This window comes from Oxyura jamaicensis, chromosome Z (genome assembly GCF_011077185.1).
Source record: "Oxyura jamaicensis isolate SHBP4307 breed ruddy duck chromosome Z, BPBGC_Ojam_1.0, whole genome shotgun sequence".
NCBI classification, from domain to species: Eukaryota; Metazoa; Chordata; class Aves; order Anseriformes; family Anatidae; genus Oxyura; species Oxyura jamaicensis.
Genome location: NC_048926.1, coordinates 13,438,393 through 13,459,775, shown reverse-complemented (window position 1 = coordinate 13,459,775; position 21,383 = coordinate 13,438,393). Strand labels below are relative to the sequence as shown.

At 42.6% G+C, this 21,383-nt stretch overlaps 1 protein-coding gene across 2 annotated transcripts in view; it reads right to left on the bottom strand.

Annotated features, from left to right (window-relative positions):
* EGFLAM (EGF like, fibronectin type III and laminin G domains) overlaps positions 1 to 19,039 on the bottom strand; it is a 74,278-nt gene extending 55,239 nt beyond the window's left edge. The window contains exons 1-2 of one of the 2 annotated variants that reach the window (XM_035310596.1): positions 18,687 to 19,039; positions 1,405 to 1,514 (exon numbers count right to left, since the gene is read on the bottom strand). In XM_035310596.1, coding sequence (XP_035166487.1) covers positions 1,405 to 1,514; positions 18,687 to 18,813 — 237 coding nt within the window. In that variant the 5' untranslated portion in view covers positions 18,814 to 19,039. Of the gene's footprint in view, positions 1 to 1,404; positions 1,518 to 18,686 lie in introns of both variants that reach the window. The other variant, XM_035310595.1, reaches the window with a different exon arrangement.
* Between the last annotated feature and the right edge of the window lie 2,344 nt (positions 19,040 to 21,383).

Below are 21,383 nucleotides of genomic sequence, written 5' to 3'. Positions count from 1 at the left end.
ACATAAAGTGAAGATGGTTTGGGTATAGCTCAGTCAATGCTAGGTTTGTCATTGCTTTAATTATCATACCATGCATGAGCTCAAGAGTTAGAAATAAGCTGGGGCTTGGATATTTGATCTACTAAATGACCAGTGAAAAATACATAAAATTTGTGACTATAAAGCACTGTAAGTACTTTGAAAAATATTATGACTCACAGAAACATCTCTTAAACTGGTAGAATTTGCAAACAATGTCCCTCTCTTGGAGCAGGTACCAAAACTGTTAGCAATATTCCTGTATTCACCACTGCAGTGATATGCAGAGTCTTACAGCTCCTCTGCTTTCCTGCAGAAGAATGAACCCAACTAGACACAGTGCCTGGCTGAGTGGCAGCAAGTGCTTCTGTGTACAAGCACTTCTGTAACAATAAAAGCAACTCTGCAACTGGGTTGTATTAGTCACCTACATGACCATGGAATGAAAAATATTACCAAAAGTACCAAAAAATATTAGTTTCTGGGAATTTTCTCTTTCTTCTAGTCCTTTACTGAACATTAATACTAAAGGTAGTAAGGAGTTTTCTGTTCATACCTTTTAAATAAAACTGAGTTTTAGCTTCTGTTTTTTGATGGTGGGGCTTTTTGTTTGGTTGTTATTTTTTTGCTTGTTTGTTTTTGGTAAAGAGGGAAAACAACCCATTCTAGATCATATCCCACATCTTTGGTGCTAAGTCCTGTCTAACTTCCATTAGGCATGAGTTTTCATTGCCATGGAATACCTATTGAAGGGAAACCTAATAAACATCCCTTTTGTCTACAACTGACTGGCAGATTCGTGCTCATTGTTTTTCTGTGTGCACACTCAAATGGTACCCAATTTAGGCTAGTCATTCTGTTATTCCCAATGGAAGGTAATCAGTGGAGGCAGTACCCCAGTTTATCACAGGAATGCTCCTTCCCTGTACCTTCTGTGTGGCAGTCTGGAATAGCTAGTTGTGGTAAAGAAATCCTCAGGCTGGAGGCATGAATCAAAGGGTCCAAGCAGCCCTGAAATCACCATGCACCTCCCTTCATTTGCACAGCATAGTATCGACCTGCTCTGCTGTACTTTACTGCTTTATCAGCTGCAGAGAGCACCGAGATGCTTGCATGAAAACCACTGAAGAAAAGCAATCTATATCCTCTATAAGCCTTTGGCATCCAACCCCAATTCCCATCATAGATTGCTTTTAATACACAAACCACTTGTTTCTTAAAGTTACAGTTCCATCAGCTCAATTCTGCCATTCCCTGAACACTTTCTGAACGTCGCCATTATTTTCTGAGAATGGGCTCCCCTGCCTGCTTTGCCATGCTCGTGCACAGGCCCAAGGCCAGGCAGAGCACTGCAGCTCCCTGCTGACAGCATGAGGGCTCACTTACTGTATATCCCGTGATGGTGCTTGCGTGCTGCTTTGGCATCCTCCATTGCACGCTGAAGGCTGTGCAGTTCAGTGAGTCCAGCAGTATGTCCAGAGGAGGACCCAGCCTATCTGCTAAAAACAAGACAATATTGCATATCAAAAGCCATGGGACAGAAAAACACTCCTCCTCTGCTCACATGGCACCTAGTATTTGAAGGACAGACATACTGACCTCTGTAACAAACTATGAGACAACTACTACTTGTATTTGCACTGCATGTACCTTCTCCTCCTCCTCCCTGCCCCAAGGCAGCTGTGGGAGGGAGGCCAGGAGTGATGGGAGAGGAGGAACAGACCCTCAGTGGTAAGGAGCTGTTAAACAGATCAGGACACCTCATAGACACCTTACCCCCTGCAGCTCCACATCCAACAGAAACATCCTGGTGTGAGGAAAACCAAACCCAAACCAAACCATGTCTCATCCTCCGCCCTTTGCTGCTTTGGCACAGGATGAGAAGCCTCCTTTACGAGCCACCAAGAACTCTCCTGGTGACCACCAACCTCTGAAGCCTCAATCGCTTCACAACAGCTATAGATGGAAAGGGCGATCACTTAAGTAAGAAGCAAAGTTTAACCCAATAAGAAGAGCACAAAGGACCTCTCAGTTCCTACTGGCCCCGCTCTGGTTGCAGGCTATGGTGATGGGTCCTCTGGTCTTTCCATCACTTTTATCTGGCTATGTTGACCTCACAGTACCACCTCCTGATCTTTCTGTTGTACAGGTTGGCCTTTCCGTACAGCGGCTAGTTTGGCTGCTTCAAGTAAAAAAGGTGGGAAGATGAGAAAACCCTGAGTGCCACATCCCTAGTATCATGTTAACAATTGTCTGCAAAACGGACAGTGTAGGTGTCCAACGTTGTAGGACATCATCTGCTCTGCAGCTGGAGCAAATCTCCAGTGCAATACAAACTTTGCCCTCTTACACAGGGGATCAAAACATTCCTCAGGGAGTTCCCAGTTTTCAAATATGTTTCAAATATGCTTCATATATTTAATTGATGGTCTTACCAAAACCCCTTATCAATTAACTGAGGAATATAATTAGTTTTTTTTTTGTTTGTTTGTTTTTTTAAAGAAAAAGAAAAGCAAGTGTACTTTCTCAAGTAAAATAATGCTGGTTACAAAATGGTCATCCCTCAAAGTGAGAGAGGATCTGAGAAGAAATTGTTCCATTTCTCAACAGACCTGAGGAACCTGTGCCCTGGGCCTCTCCTGTAACTGCAGTGCAGGCTTGGGGCTGGCATCTGCCCTCAGTGGGCAGAACAAATGATGAAGTTGCTGCAAACATGGCATGGGGCGAGCATCAAGCTCTCCCTCGTGGAGAGAGGCAGCAGTGGCAAGGGCAGCTCTCCTGGCTGAAAGCACTTAACCACTTGCTTGGAAGCCTTCATACAACACATCTCATCACCCAAGGCAGCGACCTCCCAGCCAGTGCTCCTGGGCAGTGGGAATTGTACTGGGTGTGACCATGTTTGCATTTTGTGAAAATAACGGGCCACAGTTTTTAGCACAAGTTCTCCAAACAGACGTGGTTCAGGCTCTTGAAAACAAACCCATATAACAAACAGCTGCAACAGAGTACTGATTAAACTGTTTTAACAACAGCTTCATTTTTTCTTACAGGCAATGTTTTCATTATATGTAGGTTTTTGCATTCTTTTACCTATGAAAATTGTAATTCAAGGCAAAGAAAAATGTTTTATTCCCCACTAGTTCTGACAAAACATCAAGAGCAATCATGCTACTGTAAAGGTAATTTTTAGATGTGAAGCAAGCCTACATCAGATTTCCACTTGTCACTTCCACCAACAGATTTGATTTGAAGCTGAATACAAAACTTAGCAGCTTACAAACTCTGCAGTGTATTGATCACCATCAATACCCAAGAAGTTAAACCAAGAGCAGACCTGATATTCTGTCCCTTTTTAAGGTGATCTTGCATTTTCCTGCTGATAGGAAACCTTTTGTTTTACGATTTTCTTTTTTTATTTTCTACAAAGATAGGTGACCATATGGGGTCTACTTTTTTTTCAGCTAACATCATCAGTCCCTTGTTTTCCTGGTCCTTTTGCCTGTTTATTTCTCTCTCCCACTGCAAGAAGTCCCTGACAGTGCCACATGCAATCATGAAAGGGTATAAATGAGGTCTAAGAGGGCTAAGCTTTTTTTTCCTTTAATTCCGTACATCTGGAGCTTCAGCCATTCTTTAAAAAGTTCTCTAGGACACCAGGTGACCACATCCTGGGCAAGGCTGTACAAGGGCCACATCCAGTGGGCACCTCATCAAGAACTGTCTTTTAAAACAAATTATTTTACTATTGAGACAATACAGGGAAGGAAAACAAACAAACTATAGACCCTCAGAAAAAGGAACAACCAGTTGTATGCTACAGATTTGCATTTCCTACACACCCCAAGGATCTTGCCTGTCAATTCAGCCTGGAAGAAATCCTGAAAACTAACACACTGTCATGGCATCTTGTGGACATAATAGGACAATGCTGCACTTGTACATTAAGGAGGGAAAACATGCTTGCTGCTCTAACTGCATGAATTGTCCTTATTCACTAGGACAGTGTAAGCAGAGTTAAAGGAAGCATTGCAAAGAATTGCAGCCTGTGCTAGCAGATCCTTACTCCACAAACAAAACCCTCCAGAGGCATTCCCAGACTGCGTCCCAGCCTGTCCCATTTCCCAGGCAGTAAGCAGGGAGCTGCAGCCTCCCTCAGCCACTTCCCAGGGACAGGCCAGCGCCACCCTTCACCCAGCTCCCAGAGAAGGAAAAGGAGGAGCAGAGCATGTCCTAAACAAACAACCAGCTAGTGCTTCAGGCAATGCAGCTGAGCAACCCACAGGCCTTTAAACTTGCTCCTGAGATGCCAGAAACTAATATATTACTTTCTGGGGAGGTTTGATCAGACAAGTTTGCTGGGAGGCACAGTTTCTGAAATAACAGATTTTAACCAGCAGTGGCAAATATATAAAACATCTTCAGATTCATATTCTGAACACACTATAGGCCAATAAAATTATTTACAGAAAGTGGTGAATAATTTGGAAGAACAAATAAATTTGGAAAAAAAAAATGCAATCCATTTGCAGACTATCTGCAAACACAGAGAGGTAACATTTGTTGGTAAAGAACTGCACCATGAATTATTCACCCAGCCCTACTAAACACTATTATCTCCAGTTTGCAGATGATCAAAGAGTCACAGAGAGCCAAATACTGACCTCAGTTACACCAGCCTGTAAATTGTCACTGCAGGAAAAGTCCTAATTTATGCCAGTGAAAATGAGAGCAAGGGGCCAGAGAGGTCAATACTTCCATCCTCTTTGCTTGACTTTCCCTAAAATTACTCTCCCCATGCTGGGGAATCAGGCATCAGTGCCTTCGGAGCCTGGCACTGCCTCCAGGAGCAGACCCATGTGATGGTCAGTGGCTGAGCAATACCTGGGGAGTGTGTGGGATCACCCTGCCCGGTACCCAGCTGCCTCCTGACTGAACCAGGAGCCAAGAGGAAAAGGAAAACCCAGCCCAAGCAAGGCACGGATGAGTATCTCCTGCTGCCTGGCTGTCCTCACAGCTTTCCACGGTCACTGCCGCCGACCTTGCAGCTTATTGATGGGCGTCTGGGGATTCAGAGATGCTTCTTGCTTGCCAGAGTCCAAATTTCACACAGCTCGGCAGAAAGCAAAGAATGTCCATTTTTGGATGAACGTTGCCTTCGTAACCATGACAAAGGGGCTGCAGGATCTGACACAAGCAATGTTTATGCCACAGAGATGCAGATGTCAGGGCTTACAAAGAGCCATGCTGCAGCATTATATCAAAGCGTTTTGTCAGCTGATCACAACTGCTGCAATATGTTTTGCTGCTTTACTAACACATTATTTTGAGATAAATGTGTGCCTGAGGTATTTTGTAAGATTTTACAGAACATCAAGTAGTAAGCACACTAAAAACGACATGAGAACTGGTCTAAACATTTATGGCTGTATAATACAAAGATCATGCTTAGATTATAAAATACAGTAAGCGTTTTCAAGGGTAAAACTCTTGTTGTTTGTAGCTCCCCCTACAGTTCAGGTCAGAAGTACCCCTCATCTCAATATTCAGCATGAAATCTCTCTTAATTAATCCGGCATCACCCTGCTCAGTGCAAAACCAAAAGAAGCTGCTGGAGGAGAGCCTCCCTGCTGGCTGGCCAGCCGCTGTCACCTTGCTGATGCAACGTGGGGCCACAGGACGGGTTCCCCTGCTCCTGTCCCTCAGACAAGTCCATCTATCTGCCTCAGCTCTCCCCAGACAGAAGACCTGTCTCAGTGGTTGTCCCCCCTGCAAATGCCCTCTGAATGTGGATCCTGTGAATACCTCAGAAAGCTCTGATCATAAAAAAAGAAAAAAAAAAAAAAAAAAAAGGAAAAATTTATATAAAAAGAAAACAAAACACATTCTGTGAAAACACGGTCATTGTCCTTTCCAGCCAGCCAGCCACAGAAAGCTTGACATTGTCCAAAATGCTTTGGTGAAACCAGTAATGGAAGCAATTCCTTTGGGCCCAAGCAAAGAAGCCATTAAACAAGCGGGAACACTTGCACACATATTATGACTATATGCTGTAAGAATATAGCAAATACAAGAAGGACATGAGGACTCAGCTGTAGATGAACAGTGACAAACTGATAATTTAATATTTGCTTCACCATTTACAGCTATTTAGTTTCTTGTTTATAGATCTGTTTGGTTTTGTACTTCCTAAAATACACAAAAACAGCTAAAACTGTGAAGAAGTAAGCAAACAAGCTCTCCATGGCAGCTGAAGAATACACAAATACTCTCTCTCAACTGGAGTTAATTTTACCATTATTAAATTTATACTTCACAAGAGCAATTCTAATTAAAAATGGTTTAAAAAAACAACCAAACAAACAACCACCTTATCCCACCTATAGAGGTGTCATTGGTATTGTGGCTCACCCTGCCCCAGCCTTCATTCAGCTCACCCTGCATTACTGACAGTGGAAACACTCACAATGAAGTCATTTTGTATTCAAAGAGATGACAGATTCCCAGAAGTTTAAGGATGACATGGTCCTCCTGCTCCCTCTCATTGCCATGGGTGAGAGATGAGGTGCTGGTGGCCTTTCAGAGGGTGCTGACAGGAGGTCAGGATACATCCATGCAAATCAGTAATGCGCCCAGCAGCACTTTGCTCTCCCCCAGTGCAACTGGTCCTCTGCCCATGCATCAAAATCCTACACACCACCATCAGGGTAGCTACCAGAGAAGTGCATAGTGCAGCTACAGCAAGAAAACTGCTAGTGCAGACACGGGAAATTTCCTTCCTCCTCACAGTCACAAGGTGACTCCAAAATCTAACTACAGAGAACAGTTTCTGAGAAAATCTGGTGAAAAATAACCTTTAAAACAAATACATCTTTCATGTCTATGAGCTTCAATACCAAAGTGCTTCAGCTGAGTTGGATAAAGCTCATCACATTTTAGTGGACATTTCAAATTCAATTTTCATTCTGAATCAGACTGGGAACTTAGACTGACTGATAACAGTGTTTTTTAAGGTATTCAAGAATGGAATATCTGAAAAGATCAGAGTTGTAATATTTTAGTTTAGAATTTTATTATATTATGCATTTGATCTTTTCTTTTCCTTTTAGCTTTTATGGTGTTTCAAGACTTGCAGTTAGGCAAAGGTACTTACAGGTCCTGAAATAATATAAAAATAATATAAGGGATACAAGCCACCTGCAATACTGTGGTAACTCGTTTAAGGGAAACAAGATGATTCATTTCATCTTTATTAGTTTCCTCTACAGAAAAAATAAAATAAAATCTTTAGACTACAGGTCAATAAGATGAGCTGGTTTCTTCATTATTCTACTTTTCAATCTATCTGGATAACTGCTAAGAGGTACTGACTGAAGGATTATATTATCTGGGTTGATGTGCCTCCTATGTGTGTCCTATGAAACAAGATAAATTTGCAATTGAAACACTGGCTGTCACTACAAACATCATGAAATAAGAAAACAGGAATAAAAACCTTATGCAAGACAATTCCAACTAATTCTCCAATGAAGTTTTCAGAACAAATCTTCCCCAGAAAGAGAAATTCCTTTGGATCTCTTTTGTTTCAAGCTTCACTTAACTCATTTCATTAATACATTTTAAAAAAATGAGTTTTATTGAAATGGTACTTTACCATGAAAAGTTGTTTTTGAAAAAAAAAAATATATATATATATATATATATATCCACTCCTAGTGTTGAAACGAAGTGTATTGTGGCCCATAATACACTCTCCCACTGAAACAATGATAGGGGCTTTTTTTCCTTTCTCTGCTTTTTACAAACTGAACTAGGTTACATAAACACCACAGCAGCACAAAGACAGCGTGACAGACCAGAAAAGGTCAGGAAATCCTAAATGAAAAAAATGTGCCATCTTTTCATCTCTTTGAAGCATTTTCCAGCTCCCACTGCTGGGTACATAAGAAAGCAAGAATCTCCCTACCACAGTAATTACAAAAGACGATGACTGAAATGAGAGAATCTCAGATGGTCCCTCTTGATCCTGCTCGTGGTGCACTGAGCAGCAGCACCAACATGGAAAACATCAGGAAATGCAGAATTCTTGATAGTCGCTGCTCTGCATGAGTCACCTACCAGAGGGCAACGCAGAGGAGACGGATGTTGCACATGGGGCAGAGAGCTGCTGGTTCCTTTCCTAGTCACAGTCCTGGCAGAGCCCAGATCAGAGCACAGTTTGTATCCTCACACCACTGCTAATCCACGGGATCCTGCAATCAGGACACCTGCTGGATCACCGACACATCATCACCATCAGCAGCAGTGCATACGCTGCAGTTATTGTGGCCCTACAGAGGCAGCATGGTTGTTCAGCAATCCAGACCACACTGCAAAAACCTGTGGAGTGATGAGCCCCATCTCAGTCAGCTCTTGAAAATACTGAAAAAAGAAAAGAAAAGGAAAAGAAAAGGAAAGGAAAGAAAAGAAAAGAAAAGAAAAGAAAAGAAAAGAAAAGAAAAGAAAAGAAAAGAAAAGAAAAGAAAAGAAAAGAAAAGAAAAGAAAAGAAAAGAAAAGAAAAGAAAAGAAAAGAAAAGAAAAGAAAAGAAAAGAAAAGCAGAAAACCTCAACATCATCATAATGACAAGCTTGGACCCACATGATATTTTCCTGCTGCAATACATAGTGTCTGATATCAGCCCCAGGTACACTTGAGGTGATCTCTTTGGAGTATTTATAACCCAAGGAAAGGGAAGGATGGAGGCAAAGCTCCCAACTTAAGCTACAGAGCAACAGGGAATCCCATTAAAAACAAGAAGGTACAAACTCAGTGGTGACTTCATCATGGCTTTTCCTGGTTTGCCTTGGCCCTGCAGACTGCAGGAGAGAGGGGCTGAGGAGAAGCCCCGCTGCCTCCCTGTGCTCCTCCAGCCGGCCTCTGCTGCCAGCAGCTCTGCACGGTACACAGTGACCCAACCTTCCAGCTGGGATAAGATGAAAAAACTGTTTTTTTAAAGAATTTCTGAAGAGCTAGATATAAGAAATATATATATATGTATAATCTACCCATGATTAGTTATGCACAGCTTTGGATACAGCTTTGGGGGAATTCCTGGTGCTGAAGGCCAGAAGCAGGGTAAAGCATTATCTCCAAGTAAAATCTGGTTTGTACCTATCCTGCCTTTGTGAGAAGTGACAGACAGAGCAATCTCCAGATAATTCTTACAACCCTGTGTCTCTGGTAATTACTGATGAGAAGCCTAAAACAATTTTAAGAACTATACCCGCATGTGAGATACTAATTGCAATACTTCTAATGGAAGTGCTTCCCGCTTCCAGTACAGACATGGTATAGACACATTTTAAAAGTCCCACCAAGACACTCGGGATGCATAACCTCAGTTGTACTCCAGGAAGCCTGCACCAAAATCTAGCTCTCACACCCCTAAAACCAAGCTTGCACTTCATCTGTCGAAGCCACAGCACTGGGGCAGGGCTGCCCTAATTCCTGACATCTCTGCTGCACACACCCTGAGGTGTTAGGAGCACGACAATGGGATGTGCTCTGGAAGCAGAGCAGAGCAAGAGACAGGACACCACAGCCAGGACACAGGAAGAGACAGTGGGTGGGATAGGGACCCTTTCTAAGCAGATGTTCTGGTTCAAGACATAGCTTGAGTGCCCACCTCCCTCTTCAAGTTACATGCACTGGTAACCTCTCCACAGGTGCCCACTACTGACTAAATACAGAGAAGATTTAGGAGCTTGCTTTAGCAAAACTGTCTCATTGACCCTAAATATATGTATGTATAACAGCCTATTAAACTATAAGAATGCCAAATAAATAACTCAAAATTTTATTTTCCTATCGATAAATAACACTTAAAGGTGTATTTTTTTTTCAGTTTACTATCCAAAGCTTATTATCTTCAATGGGAACCACAGCAAAATTGTTCATGCTATTTGAAAAATGCTCTCCTTGATGTCTCTTAATCTCTTTGCTTTACCTAAGACAAATTTCTCTCTCAATGTTCCTTTGATACAAAATGCAAAACTGAGCTCTTGAAGGAGTAGTTCACTTTGTACAAGAAACAAAATTCAAGGGGGGCTTCTGGAAAAATGGAAATTTCTCAGAGAGAAAAACCTCACAAGCACAAATGTATTATGTACACACACACAAAGGCATTCACACACAAAAATTAAAGTACAAAGAGGTCAAAGCTGACAATATGACACACAACAAATGTGTGGGCTGAGGACAGGGCACATCAACCAGGGCTTTCCAGCCAGCTGGCCCCCAGCACATACTGGTGTTTGGGGTTGTTCCTCTCCAGATGCAGGACTTTGCATGTCCCTTTGTTGAACTCAATGAGGTTCCTGTCAGACCATTTCTCCAACCAGTTGAGATCCCTCTGAGTGGCAGACACCACCCTTTGATGTATCAGCCAACTCCTCCCAGTTATGTATCTTCACCAATCTGTGGAGGTTGCACTCTGTCCCACCACCTAGGTCATTCATGAGGATATTTAGCAGTTGGTCTTGCCAGTAAAAAGTGAGGTGAAGAAGTCATTGTGCGTCTCAACTTTTTGCATGCTCTTTGTCACCAGGTCTCCTTCCATCCTCATTTTCCCTACACTTTGTTTTACTGCTGAGACAACAGAAAGTCTTCCTGTTGCCCTTCATTCCCTTACCAGGTTGGACTTTGGCTTTCCTAACCTCAATACTGCATGTTCAGACACAGCCTGCATTCTTCCTGGGCCACCTGACCCTACTTTCACCTCTTGTATGCTTTCTTTTTATGCAAGTTTCCACCACAATAATGTCCTGTCTGCACTTCCTTACTGCTGTGCATACGCTTGGGATGGGCCCCATTCCCAAGTTGCTGGTTTCAGGGTCCCATGTCTGCTTGGCTTGTCAACCCAACCCTCCACTTCCTCACCTGGCTGTGGGGCTGCATCTCCTCTCCCCTGTCATTCTAGTTTGAAGCCCTACTCATGGGGATGTCCAACCTGCTGGCAAAGATGCTTTTGCCCCACTTAGGTGGAGCCAGCCCTCTACCCTGAAAGAGGTTCTCACAGATATAAAAGCAAACTCAGACAAGGACTAGAAATTTTGGTGTTTCTACAAGAATAAAGGTATGTAACAACCTGCTAACTTATGGCACTAAACCCACGCCATAACTTCTGTGTGTTGGCAGCAAGTCATAGGTAGATACTACTGTATAGTGAACCTGACATGACTGGAGAAGTCAGCCCAAATGCAACTGTAGTTTTATTAAAAGCTACAGGAAGACAGGTGAGGGAACAAATGTGGCATCTTCTCAAGGAGCAGGAAATTATTCTCCACGTCAGTTCCTCCATAAGAATCAGGACAATTTCACTATCTTCTGCAGACTGCAAGTCTCTCCATAAACTATTTCTAACAGGAAAAAAGAAAGAAAGAAAGAAAGAAATTATTTGAAAGTATTATGTGACTGTGATAGAGGTGTTTGTTTTGTTGTTGTTGTTTTTGTTTTGTTTGTTTGTTTGTTTTCTGTTTAAAAATGAATCCCTGCACTAATGTAGGATAGGATATAGCCATATATCAGAAGAACCAGAAACAAGAACTGGTATGTGAAAGCAGGGAGAGTGACTGCGAGAGACAAAACCTTTGCTGCAAGAGACAATAAGACATCCCAGTGTAAGAAGAGACCAGCACCTCAAGCAAACAGCAAATGACCCATGCCCACAGAGCTAATATCTAATACTCCCAGATCCTCTCAAAGTGCTCCCTGTTCTGGTGGTTTCCACAACCTCACCAGAGCAGCTGCCTCACCACACAAGCTGTGTTCTTCTCTTGGTATTATCTGGTTCAAATGCATCTTTCTTTACCCTTTTATGATCATTTTAAGCATTGCCCAGTCCTTTGTGACTTTCTCCCCCTAATATATTGCAGATTTCTTTTTTCACCGTTCGTATAATCGGTATGCCTTAATAATCCACAGATGTAGATGGCTCAAACATTCTCATCTCAAGCTACCAAGCCAAGTCTATTAACCTGTATATGGACAGAGTTGCAGTTCTTGACCATAGACCTCCCCATACCATAGTGTATGACTGTATGACAGTATGACTGTTCAGTTGAGATGAAAACAGCAGCAACCTGCATGAAATGGGATCACATAGGAACAGGAACATCATGAAACAAGAACGTGAGATAAAAATGCCAGCAGGACACCAGTCTCCTTGTATATGGCTGGAGTACCAGCTGCAAAGCCACCACCTCTTAAAATACTTATCTTCATAAAAAGCCTGCTTATTTTTATAAAGATGTTGCCTTCTCCTGTGATTATCTAGAAAGCAGGATATGAAACAGAACTAACATTTCTGTTCCAAGTAACAAATTCTGGCCTCTGGTATTTCTAATTATACCACAAAAGTTTGTGTTCTAGACACTAATTTTCAATCATTTGCAGTTTATGGCCATTTTCATTTTTTTTTTCCCTAAAATGATCTTCTAGCTGAAATTTGTCATGTAATCAGGAATTTAACTTGAGTGAAATTCTCTATAATCTTTGCCCTTAGTTTTTGTTGTTGTTTTTTCTTTGCAGAAGATTTTTAAGCTCAGCAACACAAAGCTGGTCTTGGTTTATAACTTTATAATGTGCAATAATGCATCTGACACATCAGAAGAATTGGAATAATTTCTGTATTTGAAAGGTGCATGCTCAACATTTACAACATGCTCATTTCCCCTTATTTTAGAAAGGCAATTCAAATTGCAAGTTCCAAACGTACACAGATGTTGATATTTGACTGCACCATCATTTTCACAGGTGTCAGAAAATTTAAGTGACTTTAAAAATCATGAGAGGTGTGCAGGATAATTTGCCTTGGGATTCTTCCAGCCTTGGAGATCTTTCTCTGTGAGTTACACCAGCTTCACTATCCTCTGAGGACACTGGGAAACTCAGTGTTCTCTTTTCAGAGCTATTGCTTTTAACACAACTGTTATCTGCACTGTTTCAAAAGTGTTTATTAACAACAAGGTATAATTAGAAGATAACCTATCAACACTTAACATGTGAAACACAAAAGCCAGAATGTGATAGCACCTTGTCATGGTTCATCTCTTCCAGGTCTAAAAATTATCCAGGATAACTTTTGGCAATGCTTGAATGAAAGATCTTAAGAAAAGCCAGTGTCTTTTGATTGTCCAGTTACATGTCCAGCAAGTCACCAACAGAAGGAAAGGTTTTCCCCACAGCCCACGAGCTGTCCTCTTCCTCTTGGATAAAATGTTCCCTGGGTCAGTATTGTGTGGATCTCTTTCATTTCAAGGCCAAAATCCTTAAGAGCATTCCCCATGTGCACTCCTTACTCCTGGGTGTAATTACATGGTGCTCTGTGGAAGAGCTGCCATGAACCTGGTGTATTTCACACTACACACTTCCCACCTGGAGGGTTTTATGGATCACCACACACCGTATCATTAGCTAGCTTTGAGTTAGCTAACTGCTTCAATGGAGCTTTCCATCTAAGCCTCCAATTTTCAGTGGCTTATGCCGTTTCTTTCAAATATGAGCTCTGCTGTGATTGTTCTCAGCTCAGAGACCCTGAAAAAAAAAAAAAAAAAAAAAAAAAAAAAAAAAAGAACATTCGCATTTTCTATGTCTTGGTTGTTCACGTGTAGGAGTTATGGGGATTCTGTTTTATATGAAAGAACTAGTTTGGTTTTCATGTGTAAGTATCTTTACCAAAAATAAAAAGGAAATGAATTCTTGCCTGTTCTTAGCCAAAAGTATTTCCTTTCAGTTTGAATTACTTGTGAAGAACAGGTTTTTGGTTTTGTTTGCTTTTTATTTATTTATTTATTTGTTATTCTCAGGAAGAACATTTGTTTGCACAAGGGAAAAAAAATAGGAAATTTGAACCAGGATCACATAGTTAACATAGTCTCCTACATGCCTGTGGTTTAGGAAGTCTTTTATTAAATAATCACAGACCATTGCTACACATTCACCAACAAACAGGGGACCAAATTGTGCACTTTAATGTATGAAATTATCAAATTATTAACCAAATAATTACAACCCTTCAAAAGGGTGTAAGTCATCAGTTATAGGCAGGGCCCAATATAAGTTTGATTTGAGGAATGGGAAGCTCCCAGGAATACTCTGGGATAACCGATGGGTTTGTGGAGCACTGAAGAGACTTCATCCACTGAAATTTTCTGTGCTAAGACAACAGGGTGTTCTCCTGATCCTTGAGACCTCTCAGATGACTGGTACTCAGAATCCCTCCCATTAACTTTAAACTTAAAAACATGAAGCTGAGCATTGAATGTGCTCACTCATAAAGAGATATACAGGGTATATAGTGTGCCCTGCCTAGTCCAGTGTATCTGTTATTAGTGTAATTACCATGCATCCTCCAGAGAAAAAGATAGTTTTTTTCTGCAAGACACACTGGAAGATATGGAGACACAATATTAGTAGGTAATAATATTAATTAAGCCTATCAGCCTCAACTAAGATTGGGGTACAGTTGCATTGACCAGCATATAAAAGTCTTCTTACATTTTAATGTGGCATGGCTGAAAAAGGATAAAAGTGCAAAACCAGTCTAACTCCACTTTTAAAACAGAAAGCCTGGCCTGAGAAGGACTGGCAAAGGCTCAAAGCAAGTCCCTGGCAGCCTCAGGACAGGATGATTTCCCAAAGCTCGCTCTAGTGCCTTAACTCCCACATCACCCCTCTTCTCCTAAGCTTGGAGGAAACTCAACCTCTAGTACAGGTATAATTCCACCAATTTTTAAAGTTCTGTTACCTAGTTTTACCTTTCTGAGTAGTGGTGGAAGGCTGTACAGTAGTTTCAGAGGGATCATCAGTAAAATGCTGCTTAAGAAACACACATAACCAAAGTTTCCCTTTACAGTGGAAGATAATGACTTCAGGATGGACAGAACTGAACACACTCTGCTGTGAATAAGACTAACTAAAATCAGAAAGCATAATTCAAAATGAGTGACTAACAGTGGCATACAAAGGAACATGCTAAAGTGAAATAATTTTGTGTTTTCCCAGTTAAAAGGTTATTTCCCAGAGGCCACTAAAAGAATGCTAGTAGCTCCCAAAGAAACACCTTCACAAGGTGCTGGTGGGATCGATCAATGTTAGCAAGAATTACCAGAATACAGGCCACAGCGTTACGACAGCAAGTCCAGGCAAAATGAAAATGTCGTGACACAATGTCGTGACACTACTTGTACAAACATGATGAACACCAAATCCATACATAATTACTGTTTGTTTGAATTTATTGATGTTCAAGACATTGAACGGTGTATTCTGATAGCACGTTTTGACCTATGTCTGAAAAAAAAATAAAAAAAAAATGATATTAATCTCCCCCCAGATATATTATTCATGTCTTCTTTATTGGTTGTACCTTGCAGATATACACCGCCTCTGTCAGCTCTGCAGCCCTAGTATCAGGAATCATCCCTCTTCAAACTCATTCTTTTTCTTAAAGAGATTTTGGATTCAGCAGTACGTCAGCCTTATCCTTACATGCTTTACATGTGAGATTTAATAAGATAGAGATTTACAACCCATTCTAATACTGTTCCCTGAAATTTACTATATTTTAAAAAGTAAAATAAAAACATTCTTTCCCAAAAACAGATACATTTTCCGTATGTGTATGCATGATTTTCAAGGTAGCCTGACCTATTTTGATATCTAAATACGGCTAGATTTTCAAAAGTGTTCCATATCCAGCAGCTCTTATTATAGCCAGATTTTCTAAAGAATTCATCTACTTCAGTGCCAAGTTCTCTGGAAAAAAGGTCGTATACAGTACTGCTGACCTCGGACCTAAGCCCTTTCGAAAATCTGGCCCATATATTGAATGCTACACTCTTGTACAATCTTCTTCAGACTTGAATAGGTCTGATTCTTCCTGCATTTACACACCAAGTCTACCAGTATGGACATCTGGAAAACTGCTACAGGCTAGGCAATTCAAGCCTGAGCTTTGTTTATATTGATTGGTAAGGATAATAATAACAACAACAACAAATCCCAAAGCATTAGGTATGAATATCTTATTTACTCCATGCAGACCAACTCAAGGGTTTCAATATTTTATAGGGCTTTGGAACTTTACACTCTGATACTAAAGAAGTATTAACACAGCATAATGCAACAAGTTCATGCAATGAGCATCCATGGGAAATCACTTAAGGAGTTGGCTCTTTCCCCTGTAATTCCCTAAAATCATAGAACCATTAAGATTGAATGATGTATGTTTATATCAGTAGCAGTGTTACACGTTGAAGGCTAGGTTTCGGTTTTTCAGTGTTCAATCAGTTGATTGAAACTTGAAATGGAAAAATCTGTGGCTTTGCAGAAGGCAAAATAAAAACAAAACAAAACAAAACAAAACAACACAAAACAATCTAAAAGCAGCAGCATGAGTGCCGGCTTCTGGAAGAACAAGATTTAGAGAATCCCAGCCTAATCTGTTCCCAACTACACTGCTCACCACACGGTGTCTAAGGATTTGTTTTAAGCCCTTCCCAAAGTGTCTGGCGTACCATTTCCTTGTCTCCAGCAAATGTATCATGTAACTGTAAATAAATGTTCAAATGAGTTTAACAGTCATCAGGATGTTTCAAATTTGAGCACTACAGCTTTTTTCCTGAAGTTTAATTTAACAAGCTGCATTTATGGCAATTTTCCTATATTATTTATTTTTAACTTCACTAATACATTTCTCACTCTGCTGCTTTCTTGGGATTACAAAATTGATTTTGTAAACTGAGCTCTGAATGAAAAATTTGGAAAAATGGATACACATTAGGCTACCTTTTTTCTTTTGATGCACAAGACCTGCCAGCCAGCTCCCATTACTGGAAACAAACTGGTTTTATCGCTTCTCTCTCGATATGATCTTTTGCTTGCACCTCAGATACAACTTCTGTGCAAGATCCACTTCCACTGGTATTAAAAAGGCAAAGTGAAAGGGGAATAAGAAACATTTAAAATAACTTTTTATTATCTTATCTCTTCTTCATCCATTACTTTTGGATGTGTGAGTAAATGACAGTTCCCTCTTGCACTTGGCTGTCGAGCGTATGACAAGCTGCAGGAACAATACAGAGGTGTGGGTTACCTTGAGCTACACCTGTTCTCGGTGCTTTGACAACAACATTACACAGCACAGACCCAGCCACGGGATTTAGGGGAGCCTGCAATTCCAATAGCCCTTGGCAGAATGCAGATGGGATTTTATATACAATGCTGCACAGAAGCTCTCTGGGAGATTTCCCTCTTCAAGTCTTGCTACAAGTGGATTTTAAAATGTTTGCACAGGTTTTGAAAAATGCTTCGAGGTAAAACTGACTACTTCTTATATGGAAAAAGAGATAGAAAATGGATAATTGAATCAATCAAAACCTGAAAGAACAAAAGTTAGGAAAAAAAAAAAAATATGTAGCTAACTAAAGTACGGTACACATGGCACTAGTGTATTAATTCATCTCCTCCACAGTACTACAACTAATTTTTTTTCCAAGATTTAAACTATTTTAATTTAATGCACAGGAATACAATTCCATCAGTTTTGTCCTGGTGTGAAGCAAGTAGACCAGTATGTTAATCTTTAAAAATATTTACACTTTTCTACCCCCAAATCCACAGATCCAGTATTTTAATGCATTCTGCTAATCATCTCATTCACAACTACTGTCCACCTAATTTCCTCAAGTACTTAATGGTAGCTATTATGATCACCAAGGATCATAGGACTAGATCCCTAGGAGACAAGGTCAGACCAATAAAATTAGCCATCTGTCCAGTGAGGGCTTTAAGCTCAAGGCTGCATTTAAGTATTAAGTTTCCAACTGTACAGGCATATTTCTTCCCCCAAGAGCAAGAGAACGCAGAAAGCACAAACACACAAAACTGAATAAAAAAAAAAAAAAAAAAAAAAAAATCACAGGAAGGGTCATCTCGCAAATATTTTGACAGCTAAGGCAAAACGTACTAAACTTATTAAACTTTCCATCGGTCTGATCCCGCTGAAGGCAGCAACACAAACCAGCGCTGACCCCCAGTTTAGTCCCCGGCGCTGCGCACCGCGACTCTGGGACGTGCAGAAAGCCCAACTTTCACCATGCTCCGCGTCCCCCCTCAATTTAATCTCCCCGTCTCACAGGCTGCAGGGGCTGTGGCGGCTGCCCAGGGTCCAGGCTTTTAACTTTTGTCCGCCGAGGACCGGGCATCGCCCCGGTGAGATGCGGGACCCCAAGGAACCCCACCTGGGTGCGGGGTACCTGCAGGTTTGGGTGCACTTCTCGTCTCCTCGGCGCTTCCTCCCACATTTGCCGCTCCCTGCCTCGCATCCTTCGCTACCCACGCCGCAGCCTCGCTGCCCGAGACCGGAGGCTGGCACGGAGGCCAGAGGCAGAGGTCCTGCCCGGTGCTTCACGGACCAGGACGGACGAGCCCGAGAAACTCATCCGGCGTGCCCTCCCGCCCGGCCCCGCTGGCGTCCCGGCGGGGAGGGTGCTCCTGGGGGCGAGGATGCTCCGGGGGGCACGGGTGCTCCGATGTGGGGTACTCTGCTTTTATAGGGTGGCAAAACTTCCCCAAGAAAGCGAGCACCTGGGCAAACGGACACCCCAAATCCGCCCCCCTTCCCCTTACCTTGCCGGCGGGGGATGCTCCTCCGCGGGGCAGCCGCGCAGCCGATACACGAAGCCAGCAGCAGCAGGAGCAGCAGCAGGGAGGAGAGGCGGCGGCAGGGGCAGGGGCAGGGTCCCGGCACCTCCATGTGCTCCGCGATCCCCCACCGCCCCCCGGGCCGGGGGCTGGGGGCCGGGGCCAGCGTGCCCCCTGTGCTCGGCAGCCGGGCGGGGAGCGGGGCTGGGGATGGCGCGGCGGGGCTTTTACCGAGCCAGGAAGGGAAGCGGAGGAGGAGGAGGAAGAGGAGGAGGAGGCGGCGGCTGGGTCCGGCGCTTTGATGGGATTACAGCCCCCCCGGGGAGGGCGGCGGCCCCGGACCGCCCCGAGCCCCCCGCAGGGAACCGCCGATGCCGCCCCCCCGGCCCTGCCCTCCCGCTGAGGTTGGGGTGTCCTCGGCCCCCTTTTGGCCCCCGGCACCCCGGGGTCGGGTGCTCCTCGCCCCGCTGGTGCTGATGCTCGGGTGGGGGGCTCCGGACTCGTTCCCCGTTTCCCCTGGGAGGGACGGGGCCGGGGTGGAAGCCAAGCCCGGGGCAAGGCGGGGAGAGGATTCGGTGAGGAAGTTGTTGCTGAGTTAAGAGGATGAAGTGAGTTTAATCGCCCCAGATGGAGGCTGAGACCTATCCCGGCCACTCAGACTAATATAGAAACTCAGTGGAGATTGGAGGGGATGGGGGGAGGAAAGCAAGGGGAAGTCCTGGTGTTCGAGGATCCCAGGGAAGAAATAATAATAATAATAATAATAATATAAAATTTAAAACAAAACAAAACCAAAAAAAAAAAAAAAAAAACAAAAAAAAAAAAAACAAACAGGAAGAGCTGAGCCAGAAGCAGCGCAAAGCATCCCTTCAGAGCAATATAATGTTGGTGGGACAAAAACTCACACCCAGTATCCCTTTTTTGAAATTTAACAGACAGAGGGAAGGTGCAAGAAACTTTGCATTAGGTATGCAGGATTACCTGTCCCCCGCTTTAGGTCTCATCCTAATCTCAGTTAGTTAGAGATCAATTTAAACCCTGAGACATCAGAGTTCTTATGTCTTCAGGGTTTGTGTGGGCTTTGTTTTGGAAATGAACCACATTTGTTTGTTTTGCTGTTCACTTTGATAGCTGCAAGTGGTTTTGATGTCCATATAAATTATGCATACTTATACAGTCCCTTTCTGAATGTTATTAAATTCATAACACTGACACTGTTCAGTGAGTTCCAGGCTCTAATTTTATGGCATGGAATAGGGAGGGGCGTGGGGGGCAGGGGGATCAGAAGAAAAACTGTCTCTCTGCAGGAACAATGCTGTGACAGGAAAATATGGAAAGCTGTACCCTCTCAGGGTACAAGAGAAGACAAGGAAATGGTGATGAAGTCCTTTTGGACAAAAGATCAGAGGAAGGGAGTTGGAGCCCATATCCTGTAAAAACACTGTGAGAACCTCAAAAAGTTGTTTAAGGGGGAAATCAAAGTCCTCACTGGAGACAGTGGAGAGGACAGACCTTGTGTCCCCTGGGGACAAAGCAGGGAGACAGAAACCTGGTCCTCATGGAAAGGGCAATCTTTGAAAGATCCCCATAGGGAGAGTGTGCTCAAGGTTGTAGGAATTACATCTGAGGAATAGTTCTGTTAGCGTATTTGAGATGCCAGTGGTTTCTCTCTCACACCCTTATCAGCCTGCCTTGTAGGGATGGAGGAATCAGTACATGTAGAAGAAGTGCAGGGCCCATGGCAGGAATTCCCGGCTGGGTCACAGACTGCACTGCGTTGTGTGTCTGCATTTCATGAGGCAGAGAATGAACTCAGTCAGGGCTCTATGTCTGCCCAAAAGCTGCACGATTGCTAACTTGTTGGTAAAAAGGGCGAAGAGATCATGGCAAGCAGAGGCAAAGGGGTCATGGCAAGGCTTAGACAAAAGTTAAGTCTGTCCTTTATATATTGTCCAAGCAATTGTTTGGCATTTGTACAGTGTACTGTCATTGCTACTTCTGTGTTTCTTCTTTCTTGAACTCCGTCCTTCCTTCTTTCACTCCCCTTTCTCTAGTGTCCTCTTCCCTCTCACCCTTTTCTGCCAGCATTCATATCAGCCACTATTGTAGCTTTTCTTCTTTCTCACATACACCTACCTACCAAAAGTAATCTGTGATAAAGTAATAGCTGCACATATTGAGGCTAAATTATTACAAAAGTTCATACTTCTGACTTTCAAGCTGTTGTCAGATTCAGACTGATTTTTAAATTTTAATTACAGCTTTGGAAGTTTATCTCTGCAGCCATGCAAGCTGGAAGCTTGCCTTCTACTAGAAGGAAGTGGGATATTCAGTTTTGGGTTCATGGACAGTTACTGTTGTGGAAAATCCTTCCAACAAAGGTAATCCATTGCAAGCCTATTGAATTTTCTCTAAAATACAGAAAGATTCCCAGTGGTTTTCTCACTGGTAAGATTTTACTCTTTCCTCATTGGCATAGTCACTGGTTGTCTTCCAGTAGCATACATGATTAACACTTGGCATAGATTTGTTATTGCAACTTCTCTCTAGAAGAAGACATATCTTAGTGCAGTATCTAGAACTAAAACCTGGAATTAGATTTAAAAGATAAATATACACCTTGCTCACCCATCTCAGAGAAGACATGATGACAGAAGCATACAACATACGTCTGATGACCCT